Here is a 20,990-nt window from a genome sequence, read left to right as displayed (position 1 = left end):
GTAGCATATACATATATATATATACGTTCTTTATGTTCATTACTCAAAAGCACAATTTATTCCCCGCATATACAAAAACAATATTTAGGGTAAAATGTAGCCTATCAGCCTATCACATCTGAATGATCGAACCATCCTCATGTTAACTTACTCTAATTAATTGATCCCTACAAAGCCTATATATAGATTATCTTTTCTGCTTATATACATGTCATGCACTTTAATATATTTCATATCAAATAAATATCGTGCAGAGTTACCTCAGTGTGTACATTTTTTATCGTTCTTTATGTTCATTAACTGAACCGTTTCATATTTGGCATTAAAAAAAAGCAATCGAGATTAATTTGTTTCCGTGGAAACGCCCTTTGAAAATCCGCGCCGACCTCTTCCGGTGACGCGGAGTTCGCCGGCGTGTAAATGATGCGGAGCCCATGCCGCTTGCGGGAGGAGCTAACGGGTTATGATCTGCTGATATACGCTGAGCGTCATGCGGGCTGTTCCCCTGTTTCTGTGCTGTAACACATTCTATAGGCGAACAGGAAGCCAGTTTGTTGGAGCGGCTGCTGCATCTGTGTCCGCTGACCGGCGAAACAACACAGGTGAGCACAGCCAGCACCATGGCTGCCCTGATTTCTATTTCAAAACACTAATTTGATATTATTTTATCAACTCTTGTAATGTGATAATAATATTTGTTATACGTGTGTATCAGAAACCCTTTCATTTATGAAGACTCAAGATTGTTGGTTAGAATTTATCTTAGTCATCTCACATTAGTGACAATGTGTTAGTTAGATTCTGGTTTAATTCTTAAATTATTAGAGTCTGACACTCTTTTATTAATTAATATAAACAGATGCTTCAAATCAAATAGACTAAATAAGGAGAATGTGCAGCAGAGGTATAAATGATTAGAGGATAAACAGGGCATAAAGAGTGACACATTTCAACAGCTTTTATTTGTGAAATTCAATAGAGAAACAGTAAACATTACTCTTTGGTTGTGTATGCAGGTAAATGGGAGTAAACTGAAACAAACTTGTCTTGCATGTAATATATGCCATGTCATAGTGTATAAAGGTCCCCCATAGATCAACTGTCACTGTAGCAGTTGCTGGGACAATAGCATGTTTGCTTATTCATTTACAGGACTGAACATGTTCCATAGAGATTTTATAGGCTTCTGTAAGATCAACCGATAATCATATGTAACTGCTGTAACAATGGGGATTTTTTTTTCTTTTTTCACCTATTGACATGCAGGAATGAATATGCACCAAGGAGTAGGGCAAAAGGAAGAGCAGGAGGAGGTGACCGGACTGGTTTGTCAGGAGACTGATCTCCATGATGGACAGTGAGTAACATCATGCAACCTTTAAATGAAGGAAAAAAGATCAGATTCTAGAGGGAATTTCTTGCTTCAGTAACAGAGAGTCTCAGCTGACTTGTTTTGCCAATTTTGTGTGTTTTTGTTTTTTTGCAGAATGAAGGAGGTAACCGTGGAGGACCAGAAGGTGCTGTTGGTCCGTACCAAGGGTCAGTACAGTGCAGTTGGGAGCAGGTGCTCCCATTATAATGCCCCTCTCATTAAAGGTAAAAACAATAATTTCCAGATTGTTCCCATTCTTAATCCAAACGCATCTATCAGTGCTAAATACTGATTATTACATTCATAGGAACACTGGTTGGAGAGAGGGTGAGGTGTCCTTTTCATGGAGCCTGCTTCAATGTGAGAACTGGAGACATCGAAGAGTATCCAGGCCTGGACTCTTTACCAACCTACAAGGTAGAACAGCCGTTTAATGCCAAGTAAATGTCAGCTATAAAGCGCCACACTGCAAACATTTTTAGTCTTTTTTTTCTCAAAATGAATGCATTTCTTTCTGAATTGAGGAGGTAAGTGAGACAGTTTGCCAATTGAACAAGACAATTTACATTTAAAATAAGAAAAAACAATTTAATGCTCTTATTTTAAGTGTGTGTTATCTAATTATCTTATTTTAAGGGTAAAAAAACTAATTCCATTGGCAAATCATCTTATTTTCCTACTCAAATTAAGGGGAAATGCACTAAATTTAAGAAACGTTAACTTATTTCTAGATCGTTTTTGCAGTACTTTCAGGATGGATATCAGAAAGTTATTTAAAGCAAGAGAAAAAAAAAGCAATAAAACAAAGAACTGACCAGAAGTTACGAACAAATCGGCACAGATTTGGAGCACAGAGGGAGAACGTTCTAGACGACTAGTGTAACAAATTCTCTGTCTCTAATTTTTCCGCATTGTTTGTAACTATCAGCAGACCCTCATCACATGACCTAAAGGAGTTACAAAGATGCATGGATAAAACTTTTCTTCAATGCCCTGCAGGGAAAAGTTTTTGCTCACAGATTTCTTGCTTTTGCTGTTTTGTCACCATTAAATATTAGCTTAAATAAATACAAAAAGCAGCTGAGAAGGATGAGATAATTTCTTTAGGTGAATCTATCTGAACCAACTTTTCTCACTTCAGTATGTAAATAAAATTACATTTCCCTCTATACCTGATGTGCTCCATCTTTTAGCCTTTAGAATGGATCAACAGGATGTTTTTTGGTAGTTGTGATATTTCTTCTCCTGAATGAAGGAACTTAACTGAGAAATGAGGCTACGGGGCTTTAGATATTCTGTGAAACATTGCTTTTTGAGTAAATTGGTGTGACATCCGCTCCTCAGAGGCTTTAACATTGTCCCTCGTTGTCTCCAGTTGTAAATTATGGATCACTGTGGTTTGCTGGAGTCCCAAACACCCCAGTTAGGTTTTTTAACCCCTTGTAGACTTGCTGAGATCGTTTCTTGGATATCCTGCAATCAGAGTTCTTTTTTTTTTAAACACTTATTAATTTTCTATCATTTTTTACCCATATCGGCAAATTGGTTTGAATAATTCCTCTCTTCATGAATTAGTTAATAATTTGAAAAATAGCTTTTCATACTTGATAAGGTTTAACGCTGACTGATTTTTAAAATTGGTTTGACTGTCTTTAACACTTAAATGTGTCTAAAAAACAACAACAACATTCATGGCAATAAAAATAAAAAATAGGATACAATTGTAACACATCCACTGATGTTTCATCCCTCATTCAAACTGTACGTTTTGGTTTGGAAAAAAACAATTCACAGAAATGCATAAAAGCTTTTATAAAAGAGTCAATTTCTTTAGAAATACTCCAACAGTTTGCTAAAAAGCTACCGTTTCTGTTAGCTGCCTTATTTTGAGCAGCTTTTAACATAAATAGTTTATTTTTTATCTGACAGGTCAACGTCAAAGATGGGAATGTTTACGTGTCTATAAATAAGAAGGTAAGCCACAAAAGTTCTAAGTATGTCCAATTTATAAGACATCTATTAATTTATTGTTGAATTATTTTTCATTCGCTATTTTTAGTCCATGAAGTTGACCAAACGGGTGAGGGAGATGTGCACGGTCCAACCTGATGTCAAACACACCATCCTGTTGGTAGGAGGAGGTACGTGTCTGGTAGTAGCTCCTTTTACCTTGCAAAAAACATCGAGAAATAAGTTGAAATTCCTAAAAATCAAGTGTATTTATTAATAATTTGAACAGGTAAATATGATGTTTTGCCAATGAAAGAAGTATTTTACTCTTAAAATAAGTATTTAGAATATATGCGCATGAAATAAGGCAACTCAGTTCTTTTTTCTTATTTTAAATGTTAATCGACTCATTCCAGAATGTCTCGTTTACCTCCTCAATTCAAGAAAAAATGCACTTATTTTAACAGAAAAATGACTTTTTTAGATTTTATTCTTTTCTTGCAGTGTTGGGTCTGTTGGTCCTAAATTAGCAGCAAATATGAAAACAAATGTAAAATCTTAGAGTGCATCATATCTTGTGTTCCTTTTATCATATTTTAAAATTAAATTTCAGGCCCTGCGTCGCTTGTTTGTGCCGAGACTCTTCGTCAGAACTGCTACCAGGGTCGCATCGTCATCATAACCAAAGACAGCCTGCCTCCGTTTGACAAACCCAAACTGAGCAAAGTGAGATCAAAATAGAAGAAATACCCTTTAAAATCTATTTCAATCAAAAGTCACCTTCACTTTAAAGCCGGTGGAAACAAATTTAGCTGTTTTCATTGTCTTCAAGGCTATGAATGTGGAGAGCAGCAATATCCTCCTGCGGCAAGATGACTTCTATCAGCAATATGGAATAGAAATGTGGATCGGGAAAGAGGTGAGGGTGTGTATATATGACTTGCTGTCATTTAACAGTAGATTCAACCGCTTCTTTCTCTGTTAAAGGTCGTCTCTGTGAATCCGACTAAGAAATCAGTGATGATGAGTAATGGCAGCTCGGTGCTTTACGATCAACTCCTCATCTCAACAGGCTGCAGGTGAGTCTCTGCATCCTCAAAGAAAAAAAAAAACTCTGTTTCCATAGTAAAATGCTAAATAAACCCAACTATAAATTGCTTATTTCATATTGCCAGAGCTCGCTCTCTCAGCTGTCCTGGATCAGATTTAAAGGGAGTGCATCTGCTGCAGTGCTATGACGACGCTAAAGAGATTCACGCTTCGTCGGTCGGCAAGAGAGCTGTTGTAATTGGAGCATCCTTCATAGGTAATTATTCAGAGCTTGAAAGCTAGTTTCTTCTCCCATGTGTTAGCAGGTTTTTTAACACCGGAAATATGCAGATGACCGGATTGTTTTTCAATTGGTCAACAGGTATGGAGGCAGCGTCGTACCTGTCGGACAAAGCTGCGAGCGTGGCCCTGGTGGGGCCCACTGAGTTCCCGTTTGAGAAATCTCTGGGGCCAGAGATCGGCAAGATGACCAAGAAGGTAAAGAGGAGCACAAAACTAATTTTCCATGCTTGGATTAAAAAAAAGGAAACAAAACTTATCAGCTTTAGTTTTATTGTTGTCTTTTTCCCTTTAAGATGTTGGAGGAAGCCAATGTAAAGTTCTTCATGAACAACAAAGTAAAAGAGATCAGAGGGGAGAACGGAAAGGTAACTTTGCCTTTACTTCCTGTTCTTTCACAGCTATTGACTCCCTTAGTAAAGATGTTTTAAAAACTAATCTGACTACATTAATTCAAAGAAATAGATGGGAAATATTTATTTTTTAACTCTTTACTCAGAATAAAGCGTTAGCTATTCTTACAACAGTGACTTTTACTTTAAAATGTGTGTAATCCATGAACTCCCGCTTTCCTTGGTAAATGTCACATTGAAACTGATATTGAATTGGTCTCTCTTCAAAATAATGAATTCAAGATAATTGATATGTGTAGATCTTTGTTAGTCAAGAGAATAAATCTATAAAACTCTCCTGCTGACTGAAACTTGCTCATATCTACAGTAGAAAAAATAGAACTCATCAAACAAGTGAAAGTCAAAAGGTCTTCTAAGAGACAATAGGCTCAAATCGTGGCAGTCAATAATGCTACTTCTGCTGGCAGCTCCAGTTGCCACCAAAATTGCTTTTATTACACTATATTCTGTGACTGATCATATAACACTCTTAAAAAAAAAAGAAGATCCTGCTATAGGTTCTGCCCACAAAATTTTAAACTCAAATATAAACATGTCAATATGTGTAGATCTTTATATAGGAACCATTGGACTGCAGCAGGTATGGAAAGACAAAAGCGTCACAAAGGAAATTCATTATAAAGGGGCATTATTTCAGTTGGTTCAAAACATTGTAGTTGAGATAAATGCATTAGACTATTGCAGCTTTATTCTAAATAAATTAATAAGTGAATTTTTGTTGTTTAAATATTGATAATTTGGGCGTGCTTTGGTGAGGCAGTGGTTTGTGCGCACGGCCCATATATATACGGAGGCCTAAGTCCTCGCTGCCTTTGGTCCTTTGCCACGTCTCTCTCCCCCTCTCTCTCTTATTCTCTTTCCTGTCAGCCTACTGTACAAAAAAAACGAGCCACTAGTGCTGTAAAAACTCAAGAAAAAAAAATTATACTTTTCAATTACATATTGTAATCTCTCTGCAATTTCCTTAAGACATCGATCACTTTTATTGCTGTCTTACAAATCAAAAATCCTTCTTGATACAAGAAAATCAGTCATATTGATTTAGCTTTGGAAAATGATCTATACATTTTTGTACATTTATGATTTGATCAAATACTTGATTAAAGAGGCGAAGAGAAGGCTTTAGTAATGAGTGTTAAATTGAGCAAGTTACATTAGTTTAACTCTGAATCTTCAACATCTCTTAAGTTTTATGGGTCTTTTAGATTCATTGAATAATAACCTATGATCAGGCTTCACATTTTATTGTGACAAGTATTTTGGTCTTGACCTGGTCCCGGGTTAGTTGGTCTTGACCACGACACTGCTTCCAGCAATTATTGACTTTCTGTTTCTGTGAAATAAGTATTATATGATGCAATTTAGGAGTCAGTTTCTACTATTTCTACTTCAAAAGAGAAAACAAGGGAGGGGTCTGTCGTGGGAAAAAGTATTCAACTATTCATCCTAGTTAAATAAATAGAGATCGATGGATTTCACTCAGTCGGCCCATTTTTTCATATCTTTGCAAAGAGAGAACAGTCATCATACAGCCCTAATGGCACAGCATTCTGCTTTGTTCTGATCTGGACAGCTTTCGTTCCCCCTTTCTTACAACAATGGAAAGCAGTCAGAGTCATTACAAATTACACACACTTTGGTTAAACAGCAACATGTTATGAATAAACCTTGAGAAAGAATCTGATTTGTTATGGGAAGAAGCTATGTCTGGTCTACAAACACCATCCTGCAGGGAACTGTGTGGCCTTGAGAGAAAAACAGACTGAGTGAAAACTTTTATAGTGAGTAAATAGGATAAATTAAAATATAATAGAAGAGAGAGAAAAATTTTCCGACAACAGGTCATTCAGGTTAGAGAAAAATCAGCTGTGGGAGAGAATCATCTCCTCTCAGCTTACAACCACACAAAAAATAAAACATGTTAAAGGAAGGGGAGCAGTAGGAGCAATTAAAATCCCAATCAACTTTATCGTCCAAATATGATCCACAAACAAGACATTTGAGTCAGATTGTAAAAAAAAAAAAATGCGTATTTGAAAAACTTTATAGCCAAAAACATATAAGCAGCAGTACGTGTGTGTGCGCTTACAGTTAGCGCTAGACCACAACAACTTAGCAGTTGTTGTGGTCTATTTGTTTTTTCAAGATAGTTAAAGATTAGCTTCATACACAGTGCATTAGAATACAATAGAGCAGCAGTGCTGCTGAAGGGATAACCTGGAGGATTTATGAGAACAGGTTTATGTGCAAAACAATAGATGGCATTCATCTACCCAGACCTACAACGACAAGGGAACTGCATCAAAACAGAACCACCAGCCAACACTTCAGTCTACTATTAAGATGCATGATGCATGATCATTTGGTTGAGTCCAGAAACCTTTGGTTGAGTCCAGAAACCTTTGGTTGAGTCCAGAAACATTTGGTTGAGTCCAGAAACCTGGACTCAACCAAAGCTTTTCTTTGAGAGTGATAAGGTTGGCAGTCTTTAATGGTTAATAACTCCCCTAAAACAATGGCAAGCACAATTAATCAATCACTGGCACTAAGAGAAGAAGGCTGAAGGTCAAACTGAGATACGCGCCGCATTAACCCAGCCATAAATGTAACGTTAGTGCTTGTAATGGCAGTCTAGAAGTTTTGCTTCTTTACTGGATTTCAGGTCCAGCTGGCAACCAGATCTCCACTCTGTGATTTTTTTGTTTTGTTTTATTTGAAGATGCTTTTGAAATCAAGCTAATAAAAGTATAGAGTAAAAACACTCAAACCTAATGACAATTTAGAGAAGCTAATTAACCTAACAGATATGTTTTGGGGCTGTGGGAGGAAGCAAGAATACCCGGAGAGAACCCATGCATGCATGGGGAGAACATGCAAACTCCATTCCTGGCGCAGGTTTGACTCCTGGGCCAGGAATCAAACCTAGATCCCACTTGCTGCAAGGCAACAGTGCTACCCACTGCGTCACCGTGCAGCCCTGTTACCAAGATTGTTACATATTTTATGTGTTGCAAACACTCCCAGTATGGGAGCCAATGACTGTGGATGGCTTTGCACTGAGCAACATTCAAATATCTGAACACAGAGAAAAGATCCTTGGTTTCTAAATGGAAAGTGTTCTTTTGTCCCTTTATGTAGGTGAAGGAGGTGGTGCTGAATGACGGTACTGTCCTGGAAGCTGATGTGGTGATAGCAGGAATAGGTAATTTGTTTATTGTGTTGCCTAACCCAAGGGTGATAAATATGTTAAAGGTATTTATTTACAAAGGGAAAGGCAATAAAGCTGCACACTGATTTATTATTTGGAACCAAACGGCAATTACCTATATTTGAAGGAACATATGAAAGCAAGTTTTTGCATTAAGTTCAGTTAGATAAACGTGACCTCAAACGAGAGGAAATGTTGGATTATTACTTTACGGTTTATAGATCTGGCCCATTTTCTGTGATTCTTGGCAAATATGTTGATGTTAACAATCTTTATTATGAGGGCAAACTAAAGAGTCCTGCAAAATAAAAGATTTTTTGAAAAGCAAAAAAACTGCCTAGAAAAAGAGAGATGTTAGTTTATTTTTATATTTTTTTAAAAGCACAATTCAATTCAGTTTTTTAAGAAAAAACACAAAAATTTTCTTACATGACGTTAAGTACATCTCTTCCGTTTAACCAAACTTTTTAGTTCTTGATCGTTAATCAGATCCTTTCATGAAGAGCCACTTGCAGCTCCAGAACCACTGGTTCCTTTCATGTTAACCCCATGAAAGCTGTTTCTCTTCAGCAAATGTTGATTGCTTTTTCTCTGTTTGTTTTTCAGGTGTTGTTCCTAATACAGACTTCCTAGCAGGAAGTGACGTGGCAGTGGATTCGAGAAAAGCAGTTATTGTGGATAAGGTAAAGCAAAGCGTAGCATCTGACAAACTTTAAGATGTTCATTGAAAAAATTGAAAAAATACATAGGAAAAAGAAAAGCTCTCCTAAATCCAACTCCAAAACACTGACCCTCATAGCTTATGTATAGAGGAACTGTTACGAGATTCAATTAAGAAAACCCAAAAGCAAAGTTATACTTAAATGTATAGTGGAGGATTTTCACAATTTTTTTTTAAAAGACCTGCCCTCTCCATTAAAAGAAAAAAAAAATTGCACATGCACAACCCAGTACCCGCCCCCAAGAGGGAACACCTATTAAACGTGTATGAGAGCGTGCATGAGCCCATTTCTCCTCGTGCACGCTCAGTTTAAAAGTTACTGTTTGCATCGCTCATACAAGCTTACTTTCCAAAAGAAGATTTGCAATTTTTCCAGTACGTCAGACTCACCACCGATAAGTGAAGACAGAGACGAAAATGTAGGATGATTGTCAATTAGGAGGACCACTTATTTTGATAATCCACTCGAAAAAAGAACATAATCCACCATACCTTTAATGTAATCTAACAATATAGAAGTAGGAAAATATTTTGAAAAAGTAATTTCTGTCAAGTAGTACAGTGACAGGTTGTTAAATATCAATTGTTCATGATCCAGGTGTAGTGCAGAGGGCTAGCTGTAAGCTGAAGATTTGAAACTAAGTCAGATAGAAAGTCGGATTCATTGTGTCAAACCAGAACCATCAATTTTTTCAATTCTGAGACAAGACACGATGTTTGAAAGGTGGGGCCAAAACAGCTGCTCCCGACTCACAGGGAAAACCTTGGGGTTCAAGAGTTATGATAGACTGATGTCTACAGTTTTTGCTTTTCAGCGTTTCTACCTGACATGAAAGCAGCGCAGCTCTTTATTATGAGTGTTCTGAGGTAGTGAAGGTGAGACATTAGCTTTGGACTCATTAGCTGTTCCATCTATTCTCCCAGTTCATGAGGACCAATGTACCAGACATTTTCAGTGCCGGGGACGTCACCTCCTTCCCTCTGACCATTCGCAGAGACCAGTCGGTCAATATCGCTCACTGGCAGATGGCCCACGCTCACGGTTAGAAACTTCCGGATTAAACAAAAAAAAAAAAAAAACAGTTTTTCTTAGATTTTTTTAACCATTTTTATCTTTAACACCCATTTCTAACAACAGGGAGAGTAGCAGCTCTGAACATGCTGAATAAACCAACCACAATAGAGTCCATTCCTTTCTTCTGGTCTGTGTTGGGTGGAAAGAGCATCAGATACGCAGGTAAAGTATTCAATAAAAGGTTTTTAGGGTTATGTTATGTGAATTTTAAAATGTTTTTACTGACACAGGGATTTTTCAAAAGTGCAAATTTTTGTTAGATTCAGTCTCCCTTCCTCTTTCATTTCCTCTCTAGGTTACGGAGAAGGCTACACAGAGATCATATTTAAAGGCAAAGTGGAAGAACGGAAATTTCTGGCCTTCTACATAAAGTGAGCGGTTGTGGAGTGACTTTTTAAACTGCTGGGATCAAATCTGCTGCGGTCCTGCTTCAGTTTCTCCTGTTTGTGTTGCTGACAGGGACGAGGTGGTGGTAGCGGCGTCCAGCCTGATGTTTGATCCCGCTGTGGCTCATGTTGCAGAGCTGATGGCTAAAGGCACAGTCATAACAAAGGCACAGGCTCAGTGAGTCATGGTTTGCTTCTATACAAACTACAACAATTAGCAGCAAACATAACAATTCATTCAGCAAGAAAAAAAAAAGTATCATTTTCACTTACAGTACCTTACAGTTAAAGTTGACAAAGGTGTCTTTTAACTACTAATTACTGAACTAGACAAATAGGGAAATAGGTAGGATCTTATTAAAACAATCTTATTTAGATCTGGATTTAAACTCAACACCCTCTGGCAGCAAGACAACAGTACTGACTGCTGCTCCACTGAGATACCTATATTTAAAAAAGGAAAAAGTTAAAATGTTTGAAAGAAAATTTATATTTTTTAAATTCAAATGCTTTTAAAATTGCAATCTTATATTAGATGTACTAAAATTAATTTATTCGGTCCAGAGATTTCTTTAAATTTGCATTGATGCATTTTTTTTAAATATCATTTTTAGAAACTAGTGGCCTTTATTTTTGTATTTTTTTAAAGTAGGCAGACAGAAAATGGGATAAGAGAGAGGAGAAGACATGTGGCAAAGTCACCAGGCCAGGACTCAAACCTACGACGGCCTCGTGGGGGACTAAACCCTCTGCTCATGGGCCACACATGTTTTAGCCCCTACACTGTTGTTAAAACCCTGTGTTCATGCATTTTTATTTATTTGATTCATTTAATTCACCAGTAAGTTAACATGAGGAGGAAATAAAAAAGAAGGAGATATGCAGCATGTAGGAAGTGAACCTGGACCAGCTGGGTAGAGGATCATAGCCCCAAACATGGTTTGCATGATCTACTGCTAGAGTTAGGCCGAGTACACAAATAGAAAAGTCTTGCAACTCTAAAATATGTTAAATTAGGTAAAAGTCAAAAATTATTTCTAACAAATCAAGAAATTACTCAAGTAAAAGTAAAAAAGTATTCATTCAAAAGGCTACTCAAGTACTGAGTGATCATATCATCTGATTGATATTTGATTATCTATTATATTATATATTGATTATTGAGGTTATTTTTAAATGCTCTTTGTTTAGAGAAAGAATAAATTTAGGTATTTATAATTATTTTCCAACAATTTCTGAAACCAGTACTTGTGCAGTTAAATACTACCAAAAGTATTTTATAATCTACTTACAGTAAACATAGTTATGAAATGTTATGACATCCTATTCTTTGTCCTACTTAGTTTATTATTGCGATAGGACAACAAATTCTCATTATAATATTTTATGCTTTTAGTTTTCTTTTAATAATAACTTTTAGCCTTCCTTACCTGACAATTTTGGCTGTTGTGACCAAAAATTTGGACACAACAAACCTAAAGAGTAAAAGTTTAAGAAAAAATGAAGCAAATATTTCTTAATCAGGAGAAAATTGATGAAAAATGTAGCTTTAAAAGCAACAACAGACTATTTCTGAAAGCTTTTAACTGTGTGAAAATAATAAAAAAAAAGAATCAAGAAATGAATTATGTTTTAATGTGTAACAACCATCTTGCTGATCATTGCAGATCTGAAGACCTGAGCTGGCTGCAGATGTAACCGGGATCCATCAGCAGCAGAAAGAAGTCGTCCCATTCAGTGCCTACCTCCATCGATACATTCATTGCCTCGCATACTGCAGCAAACTCATTTGACTGCCCTTCTTTTCTTACTTAATGGTGCTGTTGCCATAGCAGCAAATAAAGCTTTACTGCAAATTATTTCATTTCCCTGTAACCATTATAGTGGAGCGAGTGTTTGTTTTCATTGCTAAACTGTACAATGTTCCTGCTGCACTCATTATAGGCTCATTGAGGGGCTTTCATTGTGATCCAAATTGAATCATCATTATTGTTTGTTTAAATAGAGTAATACTGTAGGGTAGCAGAAGGAAAGGGATAGCGCTGTCTGTTTTGTTTTTCTGTTAATTGTTTGGTGTTGGTTATCTTAAAAGTTTTAAAAGTAAAACAAACAAAACTTCAAGCGTCTTCCATGCCGTTTAATCCCATTAAAACATGTCTACTCTATCTGGATAATTTGCTCCAAAACGTATTTATTTTGAGTATTGTATGTTATGGCAAATGAAAGCATATTGGCGATTCAAGTTTTTGAATTATTATGTTCTGTAAGTTTGTCTCCAGTAGATATTTTATGTCTATCTGTCTTTCAAATACAGCATCCTACAGTTATTTTTTTTTCTGGAGACCCTTTCAACTGTTGTTCATATAGCAGACTTATTCTGTGCACCAATTCCTTCATTTTTGAGCAGCATAAGCCAGAAGTTTGCCTATTGTATGCAGGCCAGCTGACAGCCTCGGTTTGGCGCAGAACAAATTAATAGGGTTTGGACCCTATCATATTTTTGATTAAGTATTTGTTAAAGTCATGCCTAAAAATACACATTTTAAGTACACTTTTCTGCTGAGAAAATAAACGTTGATTTGTCAAGCTAGTAAAGAAAATGAAGATGACGATACAGTAAAAACAAGCATTTAATGGCTAATAACTTAAAATGTAGAAATATTTATAAATTGGGGGGAAAAAATTATTTATTTAATAAATACATAAGTAAAATTTTCACATTTAAAAATAGAAACCTTAACACTTTTTAAAGTGTGAAATATGTGGAACTTTTTGCTTTCCATATATGCTGCATTCACAGTTTATCTTTTTTATAGACTTCTTGTGTGACATGTTTAGATTTGAGCACAAAAGGTTATGGTCAAAATCTCTCCTAAGCAGTATATGCTGTACAGCAGGATTGTCTATTTATTACATTTGAGAGTCATACAAGTCGCATTATCATTGCAATGTTTTCCAATTGTTTTATGGAAAAAAAAAAAGCTTTTCAAATCATAGGTACAAAACTATAAGGGCCGGATCTTAAAGGCTGCAGCTAAAGATTACTCTACTTACCGATTAATCTATCACTTATATTTTTTCTGACTAATAATCCGATAGCAAACTGTGCTTAATAGAAGATATTTTTACAGAATTTGAACCAGTTAAAGCTGAAACTTTGACAGCTAAAGAGTACTAGATGGAGCAGATTTACTGACAAAGGTCTTTCATCCTAAATGCAAATTGTCTTTTTTAGCAGATGGCATATTTTAGATTTAGTATATCCAACCTCTCAGTTAACTTCTATTTTATTAATTGACCATTAAAACTGTATTACGATGTACTTTAAGTGGTCAGCATTTCTGGAAATGTAGCTTATAAATTCAGTCTATCTACCATTTAAATGCCTCTTAACTAGTTGCAAAAAATTACATATTTTGCATTATAACTAAGCTTGAATCTTTTGAATGCTCTGCTTGGCAGCATTGGTAGAGTTAATTTATAATTTGTATTCCACGAGGAAGACCTTTGCCCAATTGTCACTGAACCTAAAGTCAGGGCCACTCCTTAAGCTCACTGGAACCTGCTTTATACGCAAAGAAATTGCAGATCTATGTTTTGGATATTTGTTTTTTTTGGAAAATCCAAATATGTCCACATTTCAGCCATATGACCCAAACAGCCCCCCAGAGATAAGTGGATATTGCATAGTAGGTTGTTCAGTAGATTGTAGGTTTAACTCTAAAGGAAGGTTAGTATCAATGGACTGAGATTAGCTGTTCCAGAAACAGTATGTCTGGAGGAGCCAAGGTGACGCTACCAAACCGAAGAACAGCTAACTTTGTCAAGTATGTTGATGGCAGCATCATGCTGTGGGTCCGTCTCTCCAACAGTTGTATTCATACATTGAAAAAAGGAAAAATAGGAAACGTTTAATAAGGACATAGTTGTTTTTAGTAGAATAATCCAAAATTAAAAACAGGTTGAATGGACAGTCGGCTGATATTAGGCCTGTTGTTGTCTTTACCAGAAAACCAATCAATGTAAATAAAATACATTAAAGAGAGTTCAGCCATTCTGCTAGAGATCTATAGAAACCTTGTTGAAAGCTGCTAAACATAATTCCACTTCAACTCCAAATGCTACAAGTCTATATAAATATTTCAGCCTGTATAAATATTAATCTGACACATGTGGATTCAGTCATGCTCATGGTGAATATTTGAAAAAGTATTTAAAATAAATAAAGCTAAAACACTTCAATATTCCTTTAAGTATTAAGATGTCTTTATTTTTTCTTCAAAGCTGTTAGATGTGGTATTTTCTCAGCTGTAGCATGCTGATTAATTAGGATTACAAAGTCTATTACACTGTTATACATGTAATCATTTCTTTTAGATCTTAGAAGTGTTAAGATGTTCCGCACAGTTAGCATATTTCATGTTCTTCACAGACATCACTAGACTTAAATCACATTGCAGTATGAAATAAACACTATTAAAAAGAGAAATTAAATGTGTTTTGTAATTCCTTTGAAGTTGCTTCTTCCTGTTTAGTTTATTTGGAAGTTTTAGAGCACTGTTTCACAGAGGACCCCCGTCTGTCAGCAAGCAGGAATGGGTTGAGGTGGCAGTACTGCAAAGAATAATCAAAAACTGGTCACATTATGATCAGAACCTAAACAGCCAAAATGTGGAAATATTACTTCAATTATGAAAATGAAATAGAAAAAAAAATGTCAGACTTTGTTTTGTTTTGTTTTTTGACTCATTTAAATGTTTGAAGGAAAAAAAAATAACTTGCAGAAAGTGGTTTAAACAAAGGGTTAAAAATATAATGGATTCAATCCTCTCTGGCCCTATCAGAATAAATTGCTGCTGTTAAATAAAGAATTAACTGCTATAAATCACATTGTTTGTAAAGCTGAGTTCCCAATTTACACCTCGACCTGCAGAGGCACTCAAATAGGACCAGTCTGACAACATGAAGTAGGTGAAAAGATTTAAAAGATAAACATCATCAAAGCCAAAACTAAAAAGAATTCAAGAACAGGTAGGAAACAATGACACTAACGTCTACAAATCTGGGAAAGGTAAACAAGATGGTTCCAGCAAAACAAATAGAGCCTCCATTTACAACTGGAGAAGCCTATCTACGGTGGTAAACCAAGAGTGGTCGCTCTACAGAAGTACCTAAGAGCATTTCGACTCATCCAGGAGGTTGTAAAGATTTTTTTTTTTAGGATTTCTTGAAGTGCACCTGTATTACAATGATTACAGCAGCAAGAATGTTTAAAAAATGAAGAAGGTTCTGGAGGGGTCCATTAAAGCCAGTAAAGGACCCAACGGGCCAGCGAGTCCACCTCTGCACGATAAAGAGTAAAAAGTGGAGTTTATGGACTTAAATCATCCAACTGAGATGCTCCAACATCAAATGCAATAAGCTATTGGGTAAAAATATATCTAAAGATATATCTAACAAAGAAGTAACAAAGAAGAGTAGAACAAACAGCTAACACAGTGCAGCGGATTTAATCATTGAACTGATAATTACACGATAATTACACAATGCATTGAAACAAAAGGTGTAAAACATAGATGTAGATAAAAAGAACTGAACCAAAACTATAAGCAACCTGTGGCGTGGAGTCAGAATCAGGCTGCTCTTTATCCAACATCCTGACTGTAAAGTCTGAGGAGAATCTGGAAATCTGGAGGATGGCTGCCATTTCTGTATCTACCTCCACTTCCACATCTTTCTGCACCAAAGACAAACAAAAAAATGTTGCAGAGTTGGATACCAATTCCTGCTTCATCAGACAATTAAATATCCTGTTAATAAACATCCCTGAGCAAATACTGATAAAACAAATTGGTCTCACTCACCTTGAAAGAGTGTGTTGAGTCAAAATCTAGCTGATCTGGAAAGTCAGGAACGGTTCCCTTGTAAATAACAACAGCACCTGACGTTCTTGGTTGTCGGGGCAACTTAAAGAGCCTGTATGTGCCTGACGCATACCTGATGTCACCTGGAAAACATAGAGCTTATAGGACTTAAACCTTAAATATCTCTTTGCCTTGAGTCACTTTTTACTACCTGCTTTTGCTTTGAGCTCCATGTTGTGGACCTCAATATGGCTTGCTGTAACCAGAAGTGGAGTACTGAATCCCACACTTTGGGCCAGCAGGATTAGATCTTTCCAGAACAAACAGCCGCTCATTCCCTCACCTGCAACAGTGAGTAAAAGTGGAGTTTTGCACAGGAGGGTTCCCTATGGTTCCACTAAAGTGTTCACGTTACCCCAGAGGACCGGATCCTGCTTCATGTGATCTGGAACGACACTGCTGGCATACATGTCACTGAAGTACAGCTCTCCTCCATCCTGTTTTACAATGAGGAAGAGTTAAACCATTGTGAGGTTACACACATCAATGAGGTAACGCCTGAAACTAACCTTCAGAACATTGTAGGCTTGTTCGAGCACTGATCTCTTATCCGGGCAAAGACAGATCACACAGTTTGAGCTGAAAAAGAAAGATTACTCTCATTTATTGACCAAAATCATTGGATTTAGCTAAATGATCACAACTAGAGCTCTTAACCAACATCAGAACATCCATTGAGTCTCTCTGTATCCCTGCTTCGCAGAGCTTCTCCATGTATCCCTGGATAAAAGTGACATTGGGCTCTTCGTAGCCAAACTTCCCCCTATGATACTCGACAAACTGGCGGGAAGTCGTGATCTAGGAAAGCGTTACCTGGTCAGCAACATGTACAAGTGTAGGTACGAACTTTATTGTACTCTGCTCTGTGTGTATCTTACCAGCTGATCCGTCATATCGATGCCCGTCACGTGTCCACTGGGTCCAACAAGTTTACTGAAGGCAAAACAGTCTCGTCCTGATCCGCTGCCCAGGTCCAAGACCCTGCAGCCCTCTAGCTTGGCTGGAAATGGAAGGCCGCATCCGAAGAATCTGGAATGAGGTATCATGGCAATACAAGGGGACATATCCTTTAAACCTTTCCAAAAGAAAAAAATAATCCTTCATGACTGCAAGCTAATTTGTATTTTGGATATTAAATAAACCAATAGAGGTAGTGCATTAACATGAAGTGGAATTAAACTTTTTATGCAAATAAAAAAAACAACATACTGTTGTGTGTCATCAGTTTTTCTGAGTTAATATTTTTCATAGAACTGTTGCAAGTTTTAGAATAGAATAGAATAGAAAATCCCTTTGTCAGCCAGACTGGATGGAGAGCATCTGTAACAAGCAACAGATTCTCTGGAGTCTCCCACCTGAGTGGTGAATCTTTGAAGCTCCTTCAGAGTTACCATAGGTTTCTTAGATCATTTCCTGATTCAGACTCACCTTACCCATCCTTTTAGTTTATAGCAAGGCAAAGTAAGTTTATTCGTATATCACAATTCAGTACAAGGACAATTCAGAATGCTTTACATTAAACCAGTATAGAAGAAAAATAAAAGCAGAATAAAAGCAAGATAAATGTATGGTAAAAGCAGGTAGTAAAACAAATTTCAACAATTAAAGGCAGCGCTAAACAAATGTTTTTTGGTTTTTTTTCTTACTTTGACTTAAAAGAACTCAGGCTTTCCCCACTTTTACAGCCTTCTGGGAGTTTGTTCCAGGCAAGTGGAGCATAGGAACTAAATGGTTTTAATTGGTTCTAGTTGTAGGTGTACAGAGTAGACCATGAGTGGTCTGGGAAGTTGATACACGGACAACAAATCTGTTATGTATTGAGGTGCTGATCCATTCAGTTATTTACAGACTTATAGAAGGATTTTTATGTTTATTCTCTGAGCTACAGGGAGACAGTGTAAGGACTTCAGAACAGGGGTGATGATACATTTGATCACTGCTGCACTATATGAAATTAAAATGTTCACTTCACTGCTAGGCTGCTGCTCATTCACTGTCTGAAAGCTGCACAAAATGACAATAAAGGTTATCTAAGTCTGAGTCTAATTGATGTGCTCTACTTTCTTAGTTCTAGTAAGAACGTGGGCATCAGTATTTTGGATCAGCTGCAGCTGTCTGATTGACTTTTTAGGCAAACCTGTGAAGACACTGTTGCAGTAATAAATTCTACTAAAAATAAATGCATAAATGAGTTTTTCTAGATCCTGCTTGGACATTAATTCTTTAATCCTGAAAATGTTCTTCATATGATAAAAGCCTAACTTAGTAACTGCCTTTATGTGCCTGTGAAGGTTCAGGTCTGAGTCCATCATGACACCAGGAGTTCTGCCATAATCACTGGTTTCTAGTTGTAGTAGCTGAAGCTGTGAGCTAACTCTGGATCTCTCCTCCTTTGGTCTGCACATTATTACCTCAGTTTTGATTTTATCAGTTGGAGAAAATTATGGTGCATCTGCATATTGATCTGTTCTATGCATCTACCAACGTTCTGATCTATTCATAGTCACCTGGTGACATTGTGATGTAAAACTGTATCACCTGCATAGTTATGGTAACTGGTATTGTTTTTTTCTGTAATCTGAGACAAGGGGAGAATGTACATGTTGAATAATTTTTTTTTTTCCGGTCTTTGGTTTAAAGTACAGACACATAAAAGTCCCTGTCCTTCAGGTAGTATTTAAACCAGTCCAGTGCTGTACCAGAAAGGCTGACCAAGTTTTCCAGAAGCTCTAAAAAAATAATTTGGTTGGCACGGAAACCTGACTGGAAGACATCAAAGCAACTGGTAATTTTTAAGAAGGCCTTTAACTGTTGAAACCCAACTTTTTAAGTAATTTTACTGCTGAAGGGGAGATTTGAGATGGGTCTGTAGTTCATTTTTCCAAATTTCTCTTTTTCAACAATGGTTTAATAACTAAGGAGATAAAAATATCGGTACTTGTCAGCAAGTTTGCCACTGTGCCATACTTATTCTTAGATAATGGCTTGAACACTTTTCAGTAAGATGTTGTAGTATAAAATAATTAAATGCAATCTGCTTTACAAAGTAAAGGGCTTTACTTTACTTTACAAATATCCCAGGCTTTGCTTTTTTGCTTTGGTTTACAGGAAAAAAACAAAACAACAATCAATCAAAGTTTGTGTTTTTAACATGAAAAGGATGCACAGATTAAACATATAATATCACGGTGTGTTATACTATATTGATAGAAAGCATCCTGTATGTAAAGTGCACGTACAGTTAAACATTCCACATTCCAATCATATTCAACCTGAAGGCTTAGGCCAATGCAGAATATTTATGTAAAAAAACATTTATTTGCAATCTTCAAGCATCATTTTGGTAACAGTTATGATTTTAATAACAGTTATGATTAAAGCAGGGGTACCTCTGGATTACTTCAGGGTGAATCAGACTTAAGGCCTCTTTTACACTCTTAGGCAGCAGGTTGAGGGGCAAAGCGCAGGAAGAAGCACTGGTTTGCAGGTCAGAGGAGGTCTCCAGACGGCTGCCATAGTACTTCTAAACAGGAAACATAAACATTAAAACAGATGGGTTTGTGTTAAAAAGGTTGCAGATTAAGGTGTATTAGATATACTGGATTATTTTACATCTGGGTTTATTGATTGCTTTAAATCGTAACAACAATGTTTTGAAAAAATTTGAACTTTATTGAGCTCACTTTGGAGATATTTGGCTCTGCATTTAACAATTGGTGGTTTAGGGTCTTGCTCAGAAGGCCAGAGTGGCAGTCTGGGGGAGTGGGTTTCGAACTCACAACCTCTATGCCCTAACCACTAGGCCGCCACACCCCCGTAGAGAAATTATTTAAAAATAGTTAAATTGATTGTAAAGTATTTTAACGTTTAAGACACAGAATCAGTTCTACAATGTAAGACTTAAACAGAAAACATCTTTGATGCAAAACAAACTGGAACAGGCAGATATTATATAACATCTGTTAAAATCTCTTTGGGAAACCATTACTTGAAATAAAACATAAAGCTGCACGGAATGTCATGAAGTACCTTCACATTCTCCCGCACGTCGTCACTTTTCGACATCTTGCTTAGGGAATCACTTCCAAAGTGCTATAAAGTTATTAGACCATAAACAGCGCGCTGAGGTCAGAGCAGCGCCTTTTCCGAGTCAACCTTTCAGAATAAAAGCCTAATTGTTTTTTTTGTTTTTTTTTTTTCCCCTCACAGTGCTTGTAATCTTTTCAAGCTGTTATCGGGGTCTATAATGTTTTTTTTAAGATGTATTATAGTATAATTACCTATTTATATATATTTTATATAAATATTTTATGACAATCGTTTTTCATGAAGAACACTAACGTTACTAACTGGGATACTTTAAATATATATTTTTCTCCTTCCATCAGTTACACCGATTGCTAATTGTGGAGGGTAACATAAGATAAAAAAAAATAGATAGTTAAACACTTCATTTAAATATTTAAAACCTGCTATTTGAATATCATGCATGCATTCGTGATATAACTAACTGCGCCAATTATTTTGTTTTGCAACTGTTTAAACCTTTATTAAGTAAAAAGAAAATTTTGTTTCGTAAAAGGGCAACTAAATAGAACTCGTTATATTTCAG

General features: G+C 36.4%; 2 protein-coding genes across 2 annotated transcripts; one reads left to right on the top strand and one right to left on the bottom strand.

Annotated features, from left to right (window-relative positions):
* Nucleotides 1-458: 458 nt before the first annotated feature.
* LOC107095016 (apoptosis-inducing factor 3-like) lies at nucleotides 459-12,436 on the top strand. The gene is made up of 19 exons (XM_015390970.1): nucleotides 459-602; nucleotides 1,267-1,357; nucleotides 1,487-1,596; nucleotides 1,680-1,789; nucleotides 3,302-3,346; nucleotides 3,432-3,513; nucleotides 3,936-4,048; nucleotides 4,155-4,241; nucleotides 4,310-4,401; nucleotides 4,498-4,628; nucleotides 4,734-4,849; nucleotides 4,948-5,019; nucleotides 8,203-8,266; nucleotides 8,879-8,955; nucleotides 9,918-10,035; nucleotides 10,132-10,230; nucleotides 10,364-10,439; nucleotides 10,528-10,632; nucleotides 12,122-12,436. The coding sequence occupies exons 1-19, from the start codon at nucleotides 491-493 to the stop codon at nucleotides 12,150-12,152; spliced, it is 1,731 nt and encodes a 576-aa protein (XP_015246456.1). The 5' UTR covers nucleotides 459-490; the 3' UTR covers nucleotides 12,153-12,436.
* A 2,213-nt stretch (nucleotides 12,437-14,649) lies between these two features.
* On the bottom strand, nucleotides 14,650-20,528 carry LOC107095021 (arsenite methyltransferase-like). Its single transcript, XM_015390974.1, has 10 exons — nucleotides 20,408-20,528; nucleotides 19,768-19,901; nucleotides 17,257-17,407; nucleotides 17,040-17,176; nucleotides 16,888-16,957; nucleotides 16,734-16,815; nucleotides 16,530-16,661; nucleotides 16,319-16,461; nucleotides 16,069-16,191; nucleotides 14,650-15,068 (listed from the first exon to the last, which is right to left on the bottom strand). The coding sequence occupies exons 1-10, from the start codon at nucleotides 20,441-20,443 to the stop codon at nucleotides 14,991-14,993; spliced, it is 1,086 nt and encodes a 361-aa protein (XP_015246460.1). The 5' UTR covers nucleotides 20,444-20,528; the 3' UTR covers nucleotides 14,650-14,990.
* Nucleotides 20,529-20,990: the final 462 nt, after the last annotated feature.

Source organism: Cyprinodon variegatus, unplaced genomic scaffold (assembly GCF_000732505.1).
Source record: "Cyprinodon variegatus isolate N-32 unplaced genomic scaffold, C_variegatus-1.0 Scaffold520, whole genome shotgun sequence".
In the NCBI taxonomy this organism is placed as follows: Eukaryota; Metazoa; Chordata; class Actinopteri; order Cyprinodontiformes; family Cyprinodontidae; genus Cyprinodon; species Cyprinodon variegatus.
Note: the sequence above shows the minus strand (reverse complement) of the source record. Positions and strands in the feature narration are given on the sequence as shown.